The sequence below is a fragment of the Arvicola amphibius genome, chromosome 3 (genome assembly GCF_903992535.2).
Source record: "Arvicola amphibius chromosome 3, mArvAmp1.2, whole genome shotgun sequence".
In the NCBI taxonomy this organism is placed as follows: Eukaryota; Metazoa; Chordata; class Mammalia; order Rodentia; family Cricetidae; genus Arvicola; species Arvicola amphibius.
Window position 1 is genome coordinate 174068332 of NC_052049.1, and position 23211 is coordinate 174091542.

Consider the following 23211-nt stretch of genomic DNA (forward strand, 5'->3'; position numbering starts at 1 on the left):
TACAATATTCTGTCTGTGTGTCTGCCTGCAGGCCAGAAGAGGACATCAGATCTCATTTCAAATGGTTGTTAGCCATCATGTGGTTGCTGGGAATCAAACTCAGGACATTTGGAAGAGCAGGCAATGCTCTTAACCGCTGAGCCATCTGTCCAGCCACACCCCCCCTCATAATCTTGTTCAGGGTCTGGGACCTTAGAGGTAGATACACTGTAGCTCATCCGGCCAGGGCCCTGGTCATCCTGGGATTTTCAGGTGGAGAGGCAAAGACTAGGCAGGGTTGGAGCACAAGGCATAAGCAATACCGTTCCCTGTCTCTTAAGAGATCCCCTGGCTTGGTTCAAATACTCTCCCTAAAATCTGCCTTTGGCTTGCCCAGTAGCCCTTTGTCCTGTTAGCTTCAAGGCAGTGGTTCTGCGCCTGTGAGTCAGGACCCTTTCCCTGTCACGGGAGTTGCCTAAGACTATAGGAAAATGGCATTTACACCACAGTTCATAGCAGCAGCAAAATTACAGTTATGAAGTAACAATGAAATAGTTTTATGGTTAGGGGTCACTATACATGAAGAACTGTATTAAAGCGTCACGGCATTAGGACCCTTTATAAGAGAATTATAACAGCACCCTAAATCTCCATCAGACTTCATTCATTCATTCTTCAAACATCACATGTGTGACCCTCAGTGCTCTAGGTACACAGGCTGACTTCTCCATTCTAGTCTGGGCTGCTCGCTCTTTCTTTCTTTCTTTCTTTCTTTCTTTCTTTCTTTCTTTCTTTCTTCTTTTCCTTCTTTCTTTCTTTTCTTTTGGTTTTGTTTTTTGAGACAGGGTTTCTCTGTAGCCTTCGATCCTGTCCTGGATCTAGCTCTTTTTTTTTTTAATTAATTAATTAATTAATTTATTTATTTATTATGTGTACAATATTCTGCCTGTGTGTACAGCTGCAGGTCAGAAGAGGGCACCAGACCCCATTACAGATGGTTGTGAGCCACCATGTGGTTGCTGGGAATTGAACTCAGGACCTTTGGAAGAGCAGGCAATGCTCTTAACCTCTGAGCCATCTCTCCAGCCCCCATGGAACTAGCTCTTTTAGACCAAGCTGGCCTCGAACTCACAGAGATCCTTCTGCCTCTGCCTCCCGAGTGCTGTGATTAAAGATGTGTACCACCACAAACCATCCCTATGGAATAAGTAGGTCAGGCTCTGAGGTGAAGGGCTAAGGACTAGGAGCCTAACCATCAACTCTAACTGTAGTTGGAGTTCCCTGAGGGCAAGAGAAGAGCCTAGGCAAGAGGGAGCCTGGTGTTCAGAGAAGCCAGAGTGCATAAGGTAAGAGGCCAGCCAGCACAGCTCTAATGTTCTAGAGTTTCTATGGAGGTGAGATGGCGGACAGACTCAGGAAGGTCACCTAGATGGCCAGGCAGCCCTGGAGACGTGTGACTTCACTGGTTTTCACTCTGCCATCCTGCACAAGTCGGGACAGAGCTGTGTAGAAAGGCTGTTGGCAGGACCTGCTACAGGGGTTTTCATTTGTCCTGGTGTTCTCATTTGAAAGTGGGGCCATACTGACACATCCGTTCCTCACCAGGTGGTGGGAGAGTCGAATGAACCACTGCAAACAGATTTCTGAGAGCAGCCATTCGTGTGCATGGTGTGTTCTCTCCGAGTTGTTATAACTTATTGGCCCTCCCCACTAGTGACAGGGACACCAAAATGCTAATGCCAGGGACACAAGGGCCTGTTTGGAGCTGCTCTGCTGGAGCCCCAGAGAGGAAGGAGCAGGTGTCTGCCTTCTCATCTGACACAGAGATGCACTGAGGTTGGGGTGGCTCATAACTGCTGGGCTCTGAGCAGCTCCTGCCACTGCCTCTGCTTGTCAGGTGTTCAGGCCCTGAAGCAGCTTACATGACACCCTCTTCCTACCCCTGGAGTCTCCTTAGGGAAAGCAGCCTCATTGTCCCCCTGGGAGATAACCTGTTTTCAGGCTGTCATGGGAACACAATGTTAGAAAGGCAGGCTGCCTGGACCATACTGCCCCCCTCTTAAACAGGCCCTGGCCGGCCTCAACCCTCAATGTCCAGCCTATAGTTCCTCCAGACCATGATGGACCAGAAACTATAGGAATCAGCATGACCAGGTCCTGGGGGTCAGCAGGAAGATCTTCTGACCTAGGAGCAGGCACAGAAAGAATGAGGTAACAGCTAGATCCAGTGTCAGGTGAGGAGGCAGCTGGTCAGAAGGGAAGCAGGGTTAGAAAGAACCTGCCAGCTCTCCACTGGGTGCTCTTGGAGGACCCCAGCTTGTGGGACTTTCGCTGCCTCTTTTGGTTGACTGACAACTCTCTCCCGAGGAACAGGACATTGCTTTCACAAATGCTGACAAGCTGGGGGCCTCAAGATTTCTGGGAGGACACAAGGCCACAGTATCCCTGTTACCTTCTCTGCCTACCTTCCTAGTCCTCAAATCTGGGTGCCAATCAAGCACACCCACAGACGATCCCTGGGCTGAAGCAGGGCCCTCGCTTCCAAAGGCTCCTATCTGGTTAAACATTTATGACCCTTCATCATAAATGGTGAAATTGAGGCGGAGAGAGGGCCTTGTCCAAAGTGCCAGGGGGCAGAGAAGGTCACCACTTACATCAGCACCCTTCACAGCGGGAAGAGTGGGACTCTGGCTGCAGGCTGGACGGCTGGTATTTCTGCCAGCTTTGGTCCTGCCTCTCTGAGCCTGCTCCGTCTACTCTCCAGCAGCCCAGGCAGTTTTCCACCTGCATGACCTTGCTCCCTTGCTGCTTTTCCTCTAGTCTGCTCCTCATTGGCCTCTCCTGGGCTGGGGGACTCTCTGGTCAGCTCCTGACTGCTTCTCTCCATATCCTTGACCATCATCCATGGCTCTTCCAAGTGCTTCTGAGGAGTCAGGTTAGGGAGACCACCTGGGGAAGAGCTGGAGACAGGCGCTAAGCAGAGATTCAGGGCAGGGAGCACAGGAGGACAGTCAGCCTCAGTTTCCCCTAGGGGCTGTCTGTGTTCCAGGTGTCAAGCAGGCTCCAGGCTACCCCACCCCCACCAGGTGTGAGGCTTCCGGCACCTCAGAGGCCCCTTTGTCCCTTATCTTCTCTGCCTCTTTGGTGGCAGCAAACAGATAAGCATCCCTTTCTGGGCTGAAATTCCAACCTGGCAGCTACTCCACCCCCGGGAGGTCTGGGACCTGCCAGCTGCACACTCTCCCGGGACCCACCCAACACGTACCTCCCACCTACCGTTCTCCTCCCTAGCATGCACAGTTTTTGCTAACTCCTCCCCCTCCTCTACATTTGAGCCTGGGCCCCCACTACTCCCTTGACCACGTCCTCATCCCCCAACTCTCTACATTTTGTTGACAGAGTCCTCCCTCTTTTGACCCTCATAGCTTTGGGATGGGGTCCCTGACCTATCAGTGGGAGACCGAAGCCCAGGAGCTGACCTCTGTGTGATCTCAAAGATCCCCCCCACTCCAGGGCAATCCCAGACACACCCCCTAGGCTTCCTGGACCACCCCTTCTCACGGACTTTCTCCGTCTCCATCTCTCAGCCTCTCTTCTTCCCTGTCTCCCCCCTTCCCCCTCATTAAGCCTCCTAAACCCGCCAGCTCCCTGAAGCAGGAAATTGCATTCTGCCAAGATTAAATGGACTTGAACGCCCTGCCTCTGCCCGCAAGGGAGGGGAGCTGAAAGGAGCCAAGTTTGTTGGGGGTGGGGGTCAGGTCCCTGAACCTCAGCTAGGGAAAGAAGACCTAGCAGGGTGGGGTATCTCAGGGAAGGATGGGGGCTTCCTGCCGGACAGAGGGGAAAGGACAACGGGCCCAAAGTAAGTGAGGCTCAGAGAATTGTGCCCCCTTCTCACTGCAGTGGGATGCTGGAGACTGAGAGGAAGTCACTCAGTGGGGGCAGTGGCAGGTTCTGATTAGGTGGGGGTGGGGTAAGGGGCAGGAGGAAATGGCGATTGGGTGGTGAGAGAGAATGGCTGTCTAGTTGAGATCCAATCAACAGGAAATGGGAAGTGAACTTTCACGGGTGTAGGGTGTAGTCACTGTTTTCTAGAGTACCCAGTGGAAGGAGTTGGCACATCTCACTCTTGCCAGTGGTCTAAGGTCTCATAGCAAGGGCACAGTCAGACCTTCCGGTGACCTTGGGTCCTCTGGAACCCTTTACGCAGTCCTGAAAGCTTACAGGACCCAATAGCCTACAGCCAAACATTGTTGAAAAGTGTCAGGACACAAAGCGCCAAGGCGGGTGGCGGGATACTAGCTAAAGCATGAAGCGAGAGCAGTCTGCTCTGAATACAGAAGACCCAGAGGGCTGCGAATGGACTAAGGGGAGAGATGTGCCAAGGCTAGCCCCTCCCTCCAGAGGCTTAGACCCTGTGGTTCTCACCAGCCCCTTGTCCCAATGAGGACAGTCATCCCCATTTCCCAGCTAAGTGCTCTGAGGCCAGACCAGCTGCCTCCCTCTCCGGGTCATAGGGTTCCCCCAAGGCTAATTTCACAAGTGAGGTGAGTAGGAGGTGGGTCAGACCAGTTCCTTCCCAGGCAGAGTGGGCAGAGCGGAGAGGACAGCTAGGCCTCCACAGCACCCTAAGTCTAGTCCTATGTCTAAGGCAAGCCTTAAAGAAACAGCGAGGAGTCGGGTCTGTTAAGACTGGTCCTCTGAGCCGGGCGGTGGTGGCGCACGCCTTTAATCCCAGCACTCGGGAGGCAGAGGCAGGCGGATCTCTGAGTTCGAGGCCAGCCTGGTCTACAAGAGCTAGTTCCAGGACAGGCTCTAGAAACTACAGGGAAATCCTGTCTTCAAAAACAAAAACAAAACAAAAAACAAAACAAAACAAAAAAAAAGCCGGTCGGTGGTGGCGCACGCTTTTAATCCCAGCACTCGGGAGGCAGAAGCAGGCAGATCTCTGTGAGTTTGAGACCAGCCTGGTTTACAAGAGCTAGTTCCCAGGACAGGTTCTAAAGCTGCAGAGAAACCCTGTCTTGAAAAAACCAAAAAAAAAAAAAAAAAAAAAAAAAAAAGACTGGTCCTATGTCACCTTAGAGTTGTGACCAGAGACGACAATGCCTAGTAATGTCATCTGTGCCAACCTGTCCACACTGGGAAGGACAGCTTGGTCCCTTCAATGTGGTTTCAAGAAATGATCGTTTGAAGCTAGTCAGTGGTGGCGCACACCTTTAATTCCAGCACTCGGGAGGCAGAAGCAGGCAGATCTCTTGAGCTGGAGGTCAGCCTGGTCTACAGAATGAGTTCCAGGACAGCCAGGATTACACAGAGAAACCCATCTTAAAAACAAACAAACAACAACAAAAAGAAAAAAAAAAGAAAAGAAAGAAAGAAGAAAGGAAGGAAGGAAGACATGCTTAGCCGCTGGTTGTGGGTCAGAGGTTCATGAGCAGCTGTGGAGTCTGGCGCTCCACAGCAGGGCTGGAGGGCTGTCTTACTGCTGCCACCTTGACAACACACACACCACCGTGGAGGGCCCCAGCCCCACCCACCCACCAGGCTTTGTCTGTTCATATGCCTGTGCCCATTTCAGGCAACCTGAGCTGGGCAGTCACATTCCCAGAAAGGAGGCTGGCTACATCCTGGCGGCTGCTGAGAAATGGGCTTCTCCTGTCCAGATGTGGGAGAACTGATCCTTACATCCTGGAAGGGGCTGCTCTGCTGTAGAGCAGGTATATACCTGCCCCATACACCTGAGTTTGTCTGGCAGACCCTGGGCAAGGGCACGGTGGAGACCCCCTAAGACTGGGGTTTGAAGGGGCCCCTCCTGCCGCTCTTAGAATGTTGCTGGCCTGGATGCTTCCTAATGACTTCCTGGTTGGTTTCGATCTCCAGGTGGATCATGGAACAGATGCTGAAAGATCTGAGCTGACTTGTCCTTCAGGTCATGAATGGAAAATGACCCGAGCCCTACCCTGCCTTGTTCTAGCTAACATCCCCAGGCTGTCAGTTATGAATGAAGAGGTGTCCCTTTCCCCAGCACCTCTTCTCTGACCTCCCTAGCCACTGCCCTCCAGTCATGAGAGAGGTTTTATATTGGAGACCCTAGTCCTGGCTAATTTATGTCAAGGGCTCCTCTTCAAGGGAGTCTCCCTCATCCATCTTCCTCAGTAGTTCACATCTCCTGTGTTCCTAGCACAGGGCGGAAGGCTTCATCTGTTCTCTGTGCTTTTCTTTGTCTTCTGATAATATGGGGACCACACCTGCCTTGGTCACTTTGGTCCAGGGCTAAAGAGGGAAGAGTACACAGGTTTGGACTGGTCAGATGTCACCCTTGAGGACACTGAGTAACAGTTCAGCCAACCAACCAATAGATCCTAAGATTCAGGCACCTTCAAAATGTTTTAATTAATGAATTTCTTCTCTGCTTTGCATGTTTACAGCCTGTGTGTCCTTTTCCCCAGACTTTGGAAAGGGCAGGTGGTGGACAACAGGGGCAGGTGGTGGACAACGGGGCAGGTGGTGGACAACGGGGCAGGTGGTGGGGAACAGGACAGGTGGTGGGGAACAGGACAGGTGGTGGGGAACAGGATAGGAAAAGGGGATCAGGGGCAGGTGGTGGACAACGGGGCAGGTGGTGGACAACGGGGCAGGTGGTGGACAACGGGGCAGGTGGTGGACAACGGGGCAGGTGGTGGGGAACAGGGCAGGTGGTGGGAAACAGGATAGGAAAAGGGGATCAGGGGCAGGTGGAGGGGAACAGGGGCAGGTGGTGGGGAACAGGGCAGGTGGTGAGGAGGGTGCATGGTGGGGAGGGCTCTAGACATGTGGTTTCTACCTTCAGGAAGCTCAGAATCTTCCCGGAAGACAAAACTAGAATTGAGGAAAGAGGTGCTTCCCTAGAGAAGGCCAGAGAGAGGTGGGCCGGGCAGAAGATCAGAAGACGAGGGTGGGCCATTGAGGACAGTTGTACATGGTGCTGTGGGATGAGGCTAAGGCACCCACCCACTCACTGCCACTGAATCTTGGTAGTCTCATAGATTAGAGTGACTGCCCAGAGAACATGACACGTGTTCTCGGCTTGAGCTGGTCCATCCATTAGGCTATAACTGCTTGTTGGCATTGTCTCAACTCTTCTCTTAAATTCCCCCAACACACACACACACACACACGAGAGAGAGAGAGAGAGAGAGAGAGAGAGAGAGAGAGAGAGAGAGAGAGAGAGAGAGAGAGAGAGAGAGAGAGAGAGAGAGAGAGAGAAGAGAGAGGCCCTGATACATAATCCTAGAGCCCCAGGGACCTCTCAGAATCTCTAGCTCCCTGAATATGCATAGGCGGGGGAGGGGCGAGGTGTTGGCTCTGACAGAGGAGCCAAGGTGCCAGGAGTCTAGGCTGTGTCCAGTGCTGAATGAGCTCCTTACACTGCCACCCAGCTGAGCCTTCCTTGTCCTGCCCCAGCAGAAGACCTCAGAGCCGTCCTGATGGTCTCTCAAGTGCGGTCCTCATTAATTCGGAATTGGGCTGCTACGTTAACTTTCCAAGACTAGAGGTCTTTTTTGGACCTGATGGCAAGCTTGAGCAAGTCACACTGCCTCTGTGTGCATCCCCAGGACTTTAGCTATGGAATCTGAAGTGTGGAGACCTCAACAGAACCGCAGTGTGGCTCAGAGGGAGCTGTTTGGTTAATTTAGGAGCCCCGAGTTGTTGAGAAGAGAGCTCCCAGCAGCTCCTGGCCTGTATAACTCTGGGAGACTACCACTGATTAGAGAAAGGCGAGTGCCTGGGAGGTGGGTTTCTGGACATCCCCAGAAGTCTACTTAAGGGACAGGCTTAGGAACATCCTCCTTACCTGGGCTCCTCCTCCCCAACCTAGCCTGGGGTTTCTCTAGTCTAGGAGTCTGGGAAAGGCAGGTAGCACTCCTCCATCCAAGCCCATCCTCCCCCATCCTCTTTGTCTGAGGTCCTGGTCCAACCCCTCCTCCACCCATCACACCAGCTGGCAGGAGGACAGAAGAATTAATGATGCCTGCCCTTGAAAACTGTGTGGCTTTGTCTGAGCCAGTGGGGCCTACAAGGCTGGTGGGGATAATAACTCACAAGAAGTGTCAAACAGACTTTATCTTCCTGCAGGCGAGGACAACAGACCCAGGTGTTCGGGCTCCTGTGGGTTTGGTGGAAAGCACAGTAGGAACTCCCTGCCCCAGGTGGAATAGAATCTGTGACCAGGCTACTACTTACAGGAGCCTAGGGAGGGCAATGCTCACCCCTAAACACTGACCTCTAGGGCAGGGCATCTCTGCTAGCGAAAGAGGAGCATGATTGACAGGACCTTCAATTTAACTGTAGCACCCCGAAGTTGATTCACCCATCTGGACCTTCAGAAGGACTGCAATACTCAAGGGACAGGAGAGCTAGAAGTGGCTTCCGTTTGTGTCTGACACCCAGCCCAAGTGATGGAAGGGATGCTGGGACAGGCACAGAGCAGAGCTGGGGGCATGGGCAACTCGCGCCTGCTGCAAAACCACCAGGAACTTCCCCCTTCGAAACCTCTTCTGTCCGCCTGCTCCAGAGACAGGCCAAAGTGTGAAAGTGACATGCAGATGAGGTAGTCTCAGTGAGCAGGTGTTGCTTGTGACCCCATTGTCTCCCAGACCTTGCCATGAAGTCGAGGATATCTGTCTGTCTGTCTTAGGCTATCAGAGTCTCTTCGTTAGCCAAGAAAGAGGGACGGTATATTGACCCTTATGAATTTGCAATGAGTACACTTAATGAATCAGGTGTCTAGGGACAGAGAGGAGACAGAAAGTTGCTGGACCATATCTTCGGCCCCTCCCTTTGCTCCTCCTCCTTAGATGCCCTTTGCTCAAATCCAGTCTGCCTCGGGTTCCGCTATGCTAAGCTACTTAGCACCAGGGGACAGCGTAAACAACATCTGTCCCTGGGCTCAGGGTCTGAGCTTGGTATCTTGAGATACTAGGATGAGCCCTGGGGACATAGAAGGCCTGTCATGGGTCGGGTCACTGCGGACTTTGCATGCTCCTGTGTTCTTCTATAGCCACATATCCAGATGGTTTGAACCCTTACCCAGGCTCTAGGTAGACTGGTCTCTGCCTGTCAAGCTATGTAAAGCTCATCTTCCCTTGACCTGGGCCTGGGGAGGCGTGGGGAGAGGCTCATCCTTTCTCCAGGATCCCCTCAGGGAAGGACTGGACCAGTCTGGCTGTCAGTCCTTCACCCCTCCATCCCTAGCTGGTGGCTATGGGCACTCCCACCCCCCTCAACATTCTAACAGTCAGAGAAGAAAAGAGAAGAAACAAGGTGTCTGAGGATGAGGATTGAGGGGTGGAAATTACCTCAACTGAATTTTAAAAACCCCTGGCTGGTTGCCATAGTAACAGAAAGGTGCATCCCATCACCATGGCAACAGGCAAACACCGAGGTCTGCTGCTGGTATTGGGGATTTGGGATATGGCCGGAGGGGGTGGGCAGAGGAGGCGGGCTATAGCAGTTGGGGGTGGGGGACTAGGAGCCCGGAATTATTTGCCCCTGTTTTTTCGGGGGACCAGAAGGCCAGGCTGGATATTTTCTTCCTGGCAGCGGGGTCACAAGAGAAAGAATGTTGAGGAGTAATCCCCTGGCTCCCACTACCAACTCTCAATGTATATCATCCCCATCCTGGGAAACTGAAGTGGGATGCGGGGCTTCTAAACTAGGCAGAACCCAGAACTTAGAAACTCTTTAGCTGGGCTCCTTGACTTCAGAAAGGACAACCTGGGGCATCATGTACATGTAGTACATGGCAGGGATCAGGCCCAGGATGCCTAGAAGACAGCTTTGCCGTATGCTGAAGAGGTGCCGCTGACACACATACCTGGGTGATGACGGTGACGGCCACACACCCAGAGGATGATCTACAGGAAGCAACCCTCTTACCCACAAACCTGGTCCTCAGAGCCATCAGGCTGATTTGGTGATGGTTCAGAGAGAGGCAGAAAGGGTCCTCTTTTGATATCCCTGAAGATTTCAGGACAAACCCGGCAGCAAGAGACACATGACTTGAGGTGGCCCTGGTACAGGCACGGTCAGTCCTGACTATACGTCATCCAGCATAGGCTCTGTGCTAAGGACTGGACATTTAGGCCCACTGTTCCCCATGGCCTGACTGTCTACCAACAGAGCGAGTCTCTTGGGTTACCCAGTGACATCGTAAGATGCTTGTTAGACACACCCAGGAGCATCCTGGCTCCTGGAGTGGCCGACTTTTCCATTAAGGGCTCAGTGAAGATAAAGGCTGCCTGTGGCCTTGGAGACCTGGCTCTGGGGATGGGGGAGTGGAGTGGGAGACCTTCCCAGACTGCTCACCAGGCCAGTTTTTAGTGGGCTTGCTCCAGTCCAGATTACTGGGTTTGTGCCCAGAGTTCCCTCAAATTGAGGGCATGGCGTGGTCAACCAGGATTCTGAGATTCTGAGGAGACACAGGAGCACCTGGCAGGCTGCTGAGCCTGGGCTGCCCAGGTAGTAAGCTGTGTACACCTGCATCAGTGAGAGGAAGGAGCAGGTTTGAAAGTTTGGGAAAGAAGGCAGAAGCAGCCCCTGGCAGCTAATACTGCCTGTTGGGTACTACCGAATAAGAGGAAGGCAAAGGCTTTCCTTTCATTCCTCAAGTCCAAGGACTAGTCAGTGTCTCAGCTCCTAGCCCCAGTGTCTTGGTCATGGGTAGGGAGACTGGGATGGGGGTCTCAGGGGACCCCTTTAGGATCCTACTCTCCAAGTCAACCTGGATTAGCCACTGACCAACTACTGAGAACAACTGTTCTGTTGGTGTTTTTGTAACATTTTTATCACACCTGTGTATCTCTGTGTGCATGCGGGCATGGAGATCAGAGGACAACCTGCAGGAGTTGGTTCTTTCCTATCATGTGGGCCTTGGGGACCGAACTTATCACCAGGCTTGGCAGCAAGATTCTTTTTACCCACTGAGCCATCTCAACAGCCCCCGGGAGCTCTTCTGTTACCACAGAGACCACCCTGCCTGGCTGTGCATGTATCCTGGCTCCACCAGCCCAAGGGGGCAGAGACCAGTAAGGGTAAGATGAAGTCTTCATCGTCCAGGGTTTTGGACTCGAAACACTGAGGCAGGGAGGAGTCACTGACCTTGACCCCTGATAGGATTGGGCATGACGGAACCCAAACCTTGTACCAGGCTTTGAGGCTTTGTCTTGGGCCACCAACCAGCTCCCAAATCATGACATGGAGACCCTTTTTGTTGTTGTTGTTGTTGCTGTTTTTCAAGACAGGGTTTCTCTATTGCTTTGAAGCCTGTCCTGGAAACTCCCTCTGTAGACCAGGCTGGCCTCAAACTCACAGAGATCTGCCTGCCTCTGCCTCCCGAGTGCTAGAATTGAAGGTGTGCACTACCAATGCCCGGCTCTTGCTAACTCTTATAACTTAACCTGTTTCTCTTCATCTACATTTTGTTTCAGGGTTTTTACCTTTCTTTCCTTCTGTATATCTTTCAGTGCTTCTCATGTCTAACTGGCTGGTGGCTGCTTGCTTGACTTCCTGCCCTTGGCAGTCCCTGTCTTTCTCCCTTATTCACTCCTTTGTCTAGATTTCTCCTCCTACCTATTTTCTCTGCCCATCAGCTCCCCCTAGCCTTTCTCCTGCCTAGCTATTGGCTGTTCAGCTCTTTATTAGACCACTCAGGTGCCTTAGGCAGGAAAGGTGAAACAAATGTAACACATCTTCACATAATTAAACAAATGCAGCATAAACAAATGTAACACACCTTTACATAGGCAAAATAACATTCCATGACACTACCTCTCACACGTGGGCACTGGGACTGCATGCACATCCTTGTCCTGAGATGGCTGAGACCCTTCTCCAGATAGACACTTTCGAACTATCCTTGGCTGACAAGTGCCATCTCCATCCCCACTCAACCTGGCCTGGGTTGGGCTTCTCGTGTGACATAGCACTGTGTAGTTTAAGTGAGCAGCTGGTATTCCTTCCTGCTGTGGTCTGTGGCCCACAGATATGAGCATCTGGGATATTAGGTACCAGGCTGGCCCCAAAGGAGGAAGACTCTAGCCCCAGGCTGGGTCCGTCTCTGCACCGGTCTGCACAGATGTGCCTGGTTCCTCTGCTGGGTGGCTCCCAAGCTGCCATGAGAAAGAGGAAACGGTGGGCAGGAGCCAGAGCGTAGAAGGGTCTTGGTGGTGATGGTCTTCTCAATAGGTTTACTTGACTGCCTTCTCCCTTAATCCAGGAACCTAGCTAGGGCAGGGCTGGCCTTATAGGGAATGTACCTTGAGAGCAGGTAGGGAAACCATGGATAGCCAGGTCACTTGGGCCAAAGGCCATGGGACAGAAATGCTCGCTTTCCACATGGTGTGGCATTTCTACTACTAATGACTCAAGTTCAGGGCCGCTTTGCTGTTACTATTTTGTTTTTGAGACTAAGTCTCATACTATAGCTTAACTTATGATATTGCCCAGGCTAGCCTCACACTCTTGCCTTGGTTTCAGGGTGCAAGGATTACAGGCATGAGCTACCAGGTCCAACTAAGTAAGAACTGCTTTGAATTCCTTAGCTAAGGACAGTCAGTCACCATGCTGCCCACACAGGAGATAAGCACATTACCCCGCGCCCCCAGCCCTAACTCTACATGAGATCTGACTTACCACATCCGACACACTTCCATCCTGTGCAAGTAACATTCTGTTCCAGGTACCGTATGCACGCCCACAAACGAAAGACAGTATTTATGTCTGGAAATCACCAATATTTACTCACATTTTACGACACCCCCGCCCCCACCCCTGCCTGGGAGAAGTGTGCTTCTCTTCTCCAGTGCAGCATTTGCTCATGAACTCAGAACAGTGTTTACCCCAACTCCAGTTGTTTTGTTTCCTAGCAGCCTAAGTATGACAGTCCCTGAGCACAGAGCTTTGCTGCATAGCTTAGCATAGAGAAGATCTGCTCCTGAAGCAGACAGTATTCATCAGTACTCAGCATGTAGAGTGAGGCTTATTTATTATTTTTGAGACAGGATCTCCTATGTAGCCCTGGCTGACCTGGAACTAGATATGTAGACCAGGCTAGCCTCAAACTCACAGAGATCCATCCGCCTCTGCCTTCCCAGTGCTAGGACGAAAGGTGTGAAACCGTTACCCCTGGCCTCTGCCTTCCTTCTTGAACAACCTTTAGCCTTTTCTGCTGTTGGTCGTGGCATTCCCATGGGGAGGCAAATGGAAAGGTCAGAAAGAGAGGACCAGCCCGGAAGAGCGTTCTATAACCTGTGATAGGTTGCTGGGCTGCTTCCCCTAGATTTGTGTCTCAGAAGTGTACTGAGTAGTTCTCGTTCCTTCCGGCCCCCACTGGGTGACTTGGTTGAAGGTCACTTAAGTCATTAGCCAGGGTGGCAGGTAGCATCTTGGCAGATGGTTGGTGAAGACCTGTCTTCCTCCTCCACAGACTCAGCCTGGCAGTGGGGACGAACTGTGTAGTGGAGAGGTGCAGGGTTGATGGGCCCTGGCTTGGAGAGGTGCAGGGGTGATGGGCCCTGGCTAGTGTGGCATCTTAGAAGAGGTTCCCTCACCACCTGCTCCTGAGCCTTGTCCTATGCCAGTAGGTTTTCCTGGAGTCCCCCCTCCCTCCTCCAGTAAGAAGCCCCTAAGCCTGCTCTGAGGCCAGGCCCAGAAACTAAAGACTTGTGGTTTTGAGGCCGCCTCTCTTTCCTGCTTTCAGGACAAAGGTTTGGGCCAGGACCTGGCAGATTCTGCTTATCTCTGCATAAATATTTATCAGGCTCCAGGGGCTAGAGCCTGCAGCTGGCTAGGAGAAGGGTAGGAAGCAGGGGTGGGGCAGATGCTGTAGAGGATCTCAAAGCCCTTTCCTAATGAGGGTGCTGGGAGGGAGAGTGCCGCCCTGGATCATCCGGAGGGAGAAGACAGATGGACAGCGGGACAGTCAGGGAGAGCTTGGGTATAATCCAGCAACCAGCCCTTGTGCACCCAAGGAAAATGGGGGGGGTCAAACAGGCAAGGCTTCTGGAGACATTGTAGCCTTCTAAGGCTACACCAGGAGTGTTTTGGGGGGGCAAACAGGCAAGGCTACTGGAGACATTGTAGCCTTCTTAGGCTACACCAGGAGTGTGTGTGGGGGGGGGGCAAACAGGCAAGGCTACTGGAGACATTGTAGCCTTCTTAGGCTACACCAGGAGTGTGTGTGTGTGTGGGGGGGCAAACAGGCAAGGCTACTGGAGTCACTGTAGCCTTCTTAGGCTACATCAGGAGTGTTTGAAAGCTGTGCTCTCCACACAGTTGGCACTCACCATCATCCCCCTGTTGTGACCTCATTCCCCACACAGTCCTAGAACTGCATTGTCCAAATGTCCTAAGGATGGTACCACACACGCCCAGCCATGGCGCTCCTCCACAGCCACAGCAATGTTCTTTCTAGATCCACCTGTCTGTGAGCTTACTGCCCTTGCTGTGGAAGGGCTGTGTCTGGTGCAAGCCTCTTACCTTTTCCCACCATCTCTCCCACCCCACACCCTCCTTCTGGAACTACTCCAGGTCCTTTGTCCCTCCTTGAGCACCCTACTCCCATCTTCCAAAAATGTCCTCTCAAGCTACTCCCTTTCTCCATCTTCCAGATCTGGAAGTCCGGGCTCCTTTTGCCCACCATGAGCCTCTTCTCTCATGAGGCCCTGGGAACCAGGTGAGTCAAGCAGGCTGGCCACCTGGGGGAGGGGCATCTTCTCAGATCCGCAGCCTAGCTCTCCTCCAGTGCCACTGGCACCCTGCCGCTGCCTCTCCTCATTGGCATGCTGGTGAGACCCACAGGTGGAATCAAAGCTCTCCGCAGCACAGAGCTGAGCGGCACAGCGGGGAGCGGGGAGACAAAGGCTCCCCAGTCTGGGGAAGAACAGGAGTAGGGGCAGAGAGGGCATATTTTGGGGCCCAGTGTTTCCTTCTCAAACACTGCTAAAGATAAGGAGGACAGCCAGAGCCAATGAACACCCCAGTAGATAATGAGGGACACGGGGGAAGGGACAGCCTCAGGCACAGCCTGGGGGGGGAAGGCTCCCTCCCAAAGCCCAGAGCGCTCATTAGTAGAAGCCCACAGGGAGAGGCAGCTAAGTGGGTCAGTCTCCTCCCCCAGCTGCCTGACAGGTGTGGGTTGGGGAGGAGGCTTCTCAGCCTTTTGTCCCTCTAGGAAGTCAGGTCTGTTCTTAGCCCCTATCCCATGACCCCCCCTTCCTTAGCCCCTGCCCACCCCACCCCCTGTTTTTATATCCTTATCTTGTAGTTCCTGTCTCCCAGCTCCCTTTAAGCCTCCAGTCCCTCTCCCCCCCACCCCCAGATTCTGTCCTTCAAATGGCCACTACCTCCTCCCATGGAGTCCCCTGAGCTCCCTCCCACCTCCCTTCCTGCCTCCTTTCTCTTCTCCCGTACTCTACACACCAACCCCCGTAGGTGTGGGGGGCGGGGGAGGGGCGGCTCAGCCAGCCTCCCTAAGGCATCCTCCAGACTGAGCCACACCTGGGAGAAATTGAAATCTTAGACTCTTCCCCTACCCCCGCCAATGGAGCAGACATCCCTGTCCGGGCCACGAAAGGCAGTAAAACACAGCTCCACTGGGGCCAGGCTGTGGGCCGTGCCAGAACAAGCATTCAGATTTGGGGAAGGAAGCCAAACAGGGCATACTGCAGGCTCCAAGCGAAAGCTTTTCTGCCCTGATCCCCTCATGCCAACTGGCCTTGGGCATCCAATCTGGGGTCCCAAACTCTGCCCCAGTTACATTGATGGTCCCCGAAGATGTATGGAGTGGAGGAGAGAAGGAGGGAATTTCGAAGGTGGGTCTTCTTTGTGCAGAATGTCTGGGTCCCATCTCCCAAATGTGGGTGTATAGTTGAGAGAGGACAAGACAGCAGCCTGTTAGGTAGTACCCCTTCTTCTAGGTCCCAGCCAGGTTTTTGGCTGTATCTTGATCAAGGACTCCCCTTTTCTGTTCAGGTCACCTTCTTTGAGTAAGAAGCATCCGACTGGTCCCAGGACAAGGGATAGGATGCAGATGAAGCTCTGCCACTGGCCTTCAAGGCCACAATTCTGGGAAAGGCTGAATAACTTTTCCAGTCTTCACCAGGGTCGCTGTAACCTGATTAGACCGAGTCTGGCTGCACAAGAGTTAATCTCAGTCCCCACCCCCGCCCCCTGCCCCATGTGTGCACAAATTCCAGGAACGCTTTCCATTAAGGACGCTAGCTCCGAGCAGATTTCATTTACATTAATAAGAACCAGAAAAATCCGTGTGTGGGGAGAGGTGGAGTGTGTGTGACAGGCAGGGTGTGTGGTTACCACTCACAGTTTGTATTGGAGGCTGGTAGAGGGCAGCAGTGAGAGGCTCAGAATGGGCCTCTGGGCCAGTGTTTAGTGCTAGGGAAAGGTAGAGCTCATCCAACTTGAGAGACTCCTGTAGTGGAGAAGAGCCCATCGAACTGCGGGGACTCTTTCCTGAGATAGGGGAGAAGGGAGAGATGGCTGGTCTTAAGGTTCAGCATGAAGGGATGGCAGAACCCAGCCTTGGGAAAAATCAGACAGCAATCTCTGGAGATGAGAGCCAGGGGACCCCTCATTTGCATGAGCTGTGGAAGACCTGGGCATGCTGAAGCCTACTGAGCCCAGTTTTTACCAGTCTGTTCCCTCTCCCTTTTCCTGGGGTGGTATGGCTACTGTAATCTGAGACCTAAGGACATTAACTCATCCCTCAGTCTTCTTGCAGCTTTGACTCAGTCCTGATGCTAAGCAGTGGCTAGCCCTTTTTGATCCATTTGGGAGCTCAGGAAATGCCTAAGATTCGCTGCTGCTCTTGCAAAGGACCCAGGTTCAATTCCCAGTACCCACATGGCAGCTAACAACCTTCTGTAACTCCAGTCCCAGGGGGATCTGCTGCCCTCTTTTGGCCTCTAAGGGCACTAGGCATGCACTTGGTACACAGACATATATGCATATGCATGCAAAATAGCCATACACATTAAAAAAGAAATCTTGCTTTTAATCACAGCTTTTGAGAGGCAAGAGTAGGTGCATCTCTGAGTTTGAAGGTAGCCTGGTCTCTGGTCTACAGGGTGAGTTCCAGGACAACCAGGATTAGACAAACCCTCTCTAAATCCTGCTACACACACACACACACACACACACACACACACACACACACAATTTTTTGGGAAAAAAGCAAAAAACAACAAAACGAAACAAAACCACCCCCATCAAACAAGGTGGACCTGCAGAATGAGTATGCACGGGAGTGTGTCCTGGGTGGTGATTTGCATTGCTGTCACGAATGCTATAGCCCTGAGGATTCCCATCTTCATCTTAGTTCAAGCCAGCTGCCAGCATAGGTCTCCTTCCTTCAGGAGTGAGTATATCTGATTCCCTCCAGGCTGTTCTTGGCACACAGGGCTGAACTTTGATGACTTTATCTACCCTGCCCTTTGTACCGGAGGCTGTCATGGAGGTACACATGACATATGTGCTCTACACATTAGACTGAAGGCATTTGATGCAGTGGCCCTGTATACTTCCAGGCTTCTGAGAATATATGCATATTCTCTGGATGACATCTGGATGCAGGATGACTATCTCAGTCTGTCCACACCACCTGAGTGCAGAGGGTGATCCCTCAGCCTGGCCAAGGGCTGAGCAGTGGAAGGGAAAGAAGCCCCAGTTGTGGTACCCTTCAGGATATGGACTCAACTTTGCTATGTTTCAGGCCTGAGTGATAGGCATTACCTGCAGGGCAGGCTCTGGTGGGTTTCCACCCATTGCCTCCAGGCTCAAGTCATCAAGAACAGAGGCTTAATTGCTCCCAGGAGTCATTGCAAATAGCCTCTGTCCAGCCTGACCCTGAGAGGTGATGTCTAGGACTGTCAAGTTCACCTGGGCTCAGGGAGATTCCTGGCCTCTGAAGAGAGAATAGGAGTCCTGGCTCCTTTTTCTCCCACTGCTGTGGCCTTATCAGTATGCAAAACCTACCCATGACACAGTTGTCTTATCTCAGCAACCTCATGGGCAGAGCAGAATGGAAGACTCCCTCAGACCCTCTGACTGGCTGCTGCTCCCCTTCTTATCTTGCCCCCTCAGCCTCCCGCCCCCTCGCAGCAGCTGCAGATCTCTCCCGGCTTCTCTTCCCAGCATCCTCTAGGTCTTGCTCTTTGTCTCCCGTCTGTCTTTTTCTCCCTGGGGCACTGAGGGTACATCCGAAGGGCTGGATCACTCCAGAGCTGGAGTGATGGGTGCTAGAGCCCGCCCTTGTTTCAGCAGGCTGGAAGGTCAGAGTCAGCTCCTCAGAGGGTCTGGAGAGGCCAGCTTTCAGCTTGTTCTTCACCCAAGCCTGTCATCATTTTACCTAGCCAGTAACTACAGTACTCACCCTGAATTGATGGCCCCAGATCTTGAGGTTTGACAAGGTACCTGAGTTGGAATCCAGCTTTGATATTCACCAGCAGTAACCTCCAGCTACTTGAGCATCAGTTCTCTCTCTACACTGGATGAAAATGGAGTTTGGACTGAGAAGAGAACCCTGTACTTCTTACTGTAGACTGCTTTCTGTCTAAGTGTGGCTCCTCACTGTAGTTTGTTCTGACCTTAGCAGATGCTTATACATCTTCCTCTCCTGCCACTTTTTGGAAGACTAGGGCATCCTAGCTTCTGAGAGTTCTGGGGAAGAATGTGTGCAACTCCCGATGGACTGTGGAGATAGAAGCTTCAGGTCTGATGGGAACTATGCCAAGATTATTCTGTGTCAATAATTATGTAGATGGATGAAGGGAGCCCGAGAGGCAGAAGTGCATTTTATCGACCGAAGGAATTATTTACCTGGGTAGGAAGGGATTGCTAGGAGACTGAAGCACTTACTGTGCACAGGGCCAGCCTGGTCCTTGCTCCACTGCCCCACAGCTAGGGGCTGTGGAACTTTTTTTTCTTCCATTTTAGAGAGACAGGGTCTCATTATGTGGCCTTGGCTGGCCCAGAGCTCACTGTCTAGATCAGGCTGGTCTGGAATGTATAGAAATTTGCCTACCTCCACCTTCCAAATTCTAGGATTAAAGGTGTATACTGCCACCTCGCCAGGTGACAACTTTAAGAAACACCCAAGACAGGGTATTTCTCTTTGTAGCCCTGGCATTCCTGGAGCTTGCTCTGTGCCTGGGAGATTCATCTGCCTTTGCCTCCTGAGTGCTGGGATTAAAGGTATGTACCACCACCATGTAGCAGATAAGACGACTTTTAATTATGTGGTCAGATCCCCTGGAGCTAGAGTTATGGGCAGCTGTGAACAGCCCAAAGTGGTGCTCTACAAGAGCACCAACCACACACTATTTTCTGCTGAGCCGTCTCTCCAGCACCCTCTCCCTTTTTTTTTTTTTTTTTTGGCAAGTTCTCACTATGTAACTCAGGCTGACCTTGAGTTTATAGCAGTCCTCCTGTATCTGGTTCTAAGAGCTAGGATTATATACCATAAGAAAACTTCTTTTTAGTGGAGCTTTTGGAGGAGAGAAGGACCTTTGAGGACTTACAGCCTTGACAACAAAGTACTTTATGGTATGAGTTTAGCTATATTTCCTACATTTGGCTTAAGAAAAGTTGTCAACTTTCAGTGCCTCAGGTCCTGGGACAGGACAGTCTCCTGCTTACTACCGCCCAACTGGCTTGGCCAGATAGATGACCGAGTGCTGCCACCTCCTGGCTATATGAAGCAGTGTTCTCAGGCACTGGGTCTCCTGAGCAATCACCCCCTTATCACTCCACCTGTCCCTGAGGGCATTCAACCCTCTGGAATAGGGGTAGCTGGGCTCCAGGCACCCTTGAGGACCCCCCCCCCCCCAGCCAGACTGTGCATGCCTGGAGAGCTTAGCTCAGGCCTGGCTACTCATCTGGGCTTTGAAACTTGTTTGATGCATGGCCATGACAGCTGCTCCTGGATTGTCCTCAAAGCCCTGCACATTGTAGCAGCTGTCCCAGCCAAGGACAGTCTGGACTAAGGACCCTGGAGACTTCCTCCAGGTCAGCCTGAGCTGATGGGGAAGTTTACACTGCCTTGGCAGCATCCACCTAAACCCAAACCTAGCTAGGAGAAATGCACCCTGTAGGCAGAGTAGAGCAATTTCATCCCTGGTACTGGTGTTAAATCCAACCCCGATGATCAGTCTGAGTCTATCTGTGCCCTTCTGGCTTAAGCACTAGTTAACAGGGGTGAGAACTCTACAGTACTGGGATCCTCCAAACATGGTCTTGCATGAGACCGAGCCCCATGCCTGTAAAATTTCAAACACCTGGGCTCAGATGCGTGCTAACAGGTGAAGCTGGAGTTTTTTTTTCCCTCCAACAAGCAGTGTAGAAAGGATTCATAAGCATATGTTGGTATAGGCCATCAACTTAAGGCTTGAGATGGTTGAGGGAGGACTGGCTTCTGCAGGGAAGAAACGACTACCCAAGCTTTGGTGATTTGGGTGCAGCTAACTAGGAGCTTCCCAGAGCCCATCCCACCTGTGCTAACCTGAAGAGCCATCTACGCTGCCTGATAGAGTTAACGAGGCTGCTTATGACTACTGCTCAGGTGGTGAAAGCACTAGCCTCTCCCTAGAGACTTCCGGAGGTAGGGCTGATGCATCCCTTAGGGAGACATTTGTCCAGGTGATACATTCAGTGCCCAAGTGTTGGGAATGTGAGGTCTCCTCTGAGAGGTTGCCATGTATGACCACACTTGGGAGTTTTGCATCTGATCTCATTTTTGCCTGGTAAAGCTGCAACACAGCTCTCTAGGGCCCTACTAGGCTGGCTGACACTGGCCTATTCAGTCCTTTCTATGGTCCAGGTCTATCCCAACTGTGGAAGGCCCATGCCCACCTGAACACAGACTACCTTCCCCTGATAATATCCAATCAGTGGAGTTAAAGAAGTTTCACATTGGCTGTGCGAGCACTAGCTGTGGCGGCACACCCAAAGTTCCTGCACTTGAAGCAGGATCTCTGTGTTCAAGTCCAGCCTTGTTTACATAGGGATTTCCAGACCAGCCAGGGATACATAGAGACCATTTCAAAAACTAAATAAAAAAAATCAAGTAATGGGGGCTGGGAGACAGTTCAGCAATTGAATGCTGGCTGCTCTTGCATTAGACTTGGATTTGAACCCTAATAATCACATTTAAGATTCCAGGGAATCCGACATAACTTCTGGCCTCTACAGGCCCCAGGCATACTGTGGTGCATACAGACAGAACACCTATACATGTAGAATTAAAAAAATAATAATAATAAAAAAATCAAAGAATGGTGGGCGATGGTGGTGCATGCCTTCAATCTCAGCATTTGGGAGGCAGAAGGAGGATCTCTGAGTTTGAGGCCAGCCCGATCTATAGAGCTAGTTCCAGGACAGACAGGACTACAGAAAAACCATGTTTTGAAAAAAAAAAAAAAATCTTTTTGGTTAAAATGTTTCTTGTCCTACTGATAAGGATGAAATTTTATCTGCCAAAATAGAAAGCCCCATAATGAGGCCCAGCACTTTTCCTTAGCATCTGGGAAAACAGGAAGTGTGGAGAGCTGTGGGGTTGGCATTGGTACCTTCATGCCAGCAGAGAAGGAGGAAGTTTTATCTGAATTACTGCCAAAACAGTGAGGGTCATGCCTATAATCCCAGCACTCTGAAGGCTGAGACAGAAGGACCTCAAGTTCAAGGCTAGCCTGGTTACATTGTAAGACCGAAAATAACAGGAGGAGGAAGGAGATGATTCAGTAGTAAAGGCACTGTCCTCCCCAGGACCAAGGCTTGACTCCCAGTGCCCACAAAGCAGCTCATATGCACAGACATATACATGAATACACTTAAATCTAAAATTGCTTTTAAAAATTAATAAATAAAAATGAAGGAAGGGAGATTCTACTTGACAGAGCAATTATGTAGTCATGTGCTCCCTGTCCTGGCAGGTCTAGAACCTGAAAACTGAGAACAGAAGCACCCATACCCATGTTTAGGAACTGGAAGGAGAGGCAGACAAAAGACTACTGCCAAGTATCAGATCAGCCTGGGCTATTATATATTGAATCTTTAAGCCTAGCCTAAGTTATAAAAAAAAAAAACAAAAAAACAAAAAAAAAAAAAAAACAAAACAAAACAAAAAAAAAAAACCCAATCATGAAGCTGGAGAGATGGCTCAGTGGTTAAGAGCATTGCCCGCTCTTCCAAAGGTCCTGAGTTCAATTCCCAGCAACCACATGGTGGCTCACAACCATCTGTAATGGGGTCTGGTGCCCTCTTCTGGCCTGCAGACAGAATACTGTATACATAATAACTGAAAAAACAAACAAACACAAAGAAAACCACCAGGTGTGACCGGCTCAGACAGCCTTTACCACCCAATTCTCTTAAGAATAAAGACACAGGAAACCCATTTTTGAAGGTATTTCTTTTGTAAAGGAGCCAGCTAGACTGAAAATCTTCCAAAATTCTGTACAAATGTATAATATACAAATATACACAAGGCTATTGCCAAGACATAACAACAACAAATGACGGTGGTGGCTTTGGTGTTGATAACCACTCAGAGCTTCTCAAGCCCCCAGAAAGGAGGGACACAACACAGGCTACAACATGTAAAACACATTACATTTACACTATGTACACTGAAGTATAAAAAGCCCATTGTCCCCTCTGTTCACAAAGCCTCAGGTGGGAAGGAAGGCTGTTTACCAGATAACCCACATAAGGGAGCTCCTTCAAGGTGGGAGAACCCTGCAGAATGAAGTGGTTCATCCTAAAACTATTAACAGCACAAGGCATGCTCTTAGAGACGGAAAATAAGAGCAAATTGAGAAGATGGCTTGCTCCCTGTGCTCATCATTGCTTCCCCGTCTTACTCCATCTCAGTGAACCGGGCAAACATGGCTTTCCGAACAGCATCTTTGTAGGAATCGGCACCTGACAACCCATATGCACTGCCTTTGGCTCCTAAGCCAGCTCCTTTTAGCCGGACTTGAGCCTGGGGAAACAAAAAGATTGTTAGTAGCTTGTAGGTATACACCCACCTCTCACCTTGCCCACACTACTGAGCAGAACCAAGACAAGGTTGCTGACAATGGACCTGGATCGTTTTAAGGACTGGGGCAATAAAAGCGGCTGAGGAAGATGAACCTACCCATACCCTCCAACGCCCATTTAGTAAGGCCCCTAAAG

The 23211-nt window shown here is 51.3% G+C and overlaps 1 protein-coding gene across 5 annotated transcripts in view; it reads right to left on the reverse strand.

Moving 5' to 3' along the window:
• Positions 1-22425: 22425 nt before the first annotated feature.
• Positions 22426-23211, reverse strand: part of Rbm5 (RNA binding motif protein 5) — a 31764-nt gene continuing 30978 nt past the window's right edge. For all 5 annotated transcript variants that reach the window (XM_038321478.1, XM_038321479.1, XM_038321476.1 and 2 more), the window contains exon 25: positions 22426-23017. In XM_038321478.1, coding sequence (XP_038177406.1) covers positions 22892-23017 — 126 coding nt within the window. In that variant the 3' untranslated portion in view covers positions 22426-22891. The remainder of the gene's footprint in view (positions 23018-23211) is intronic.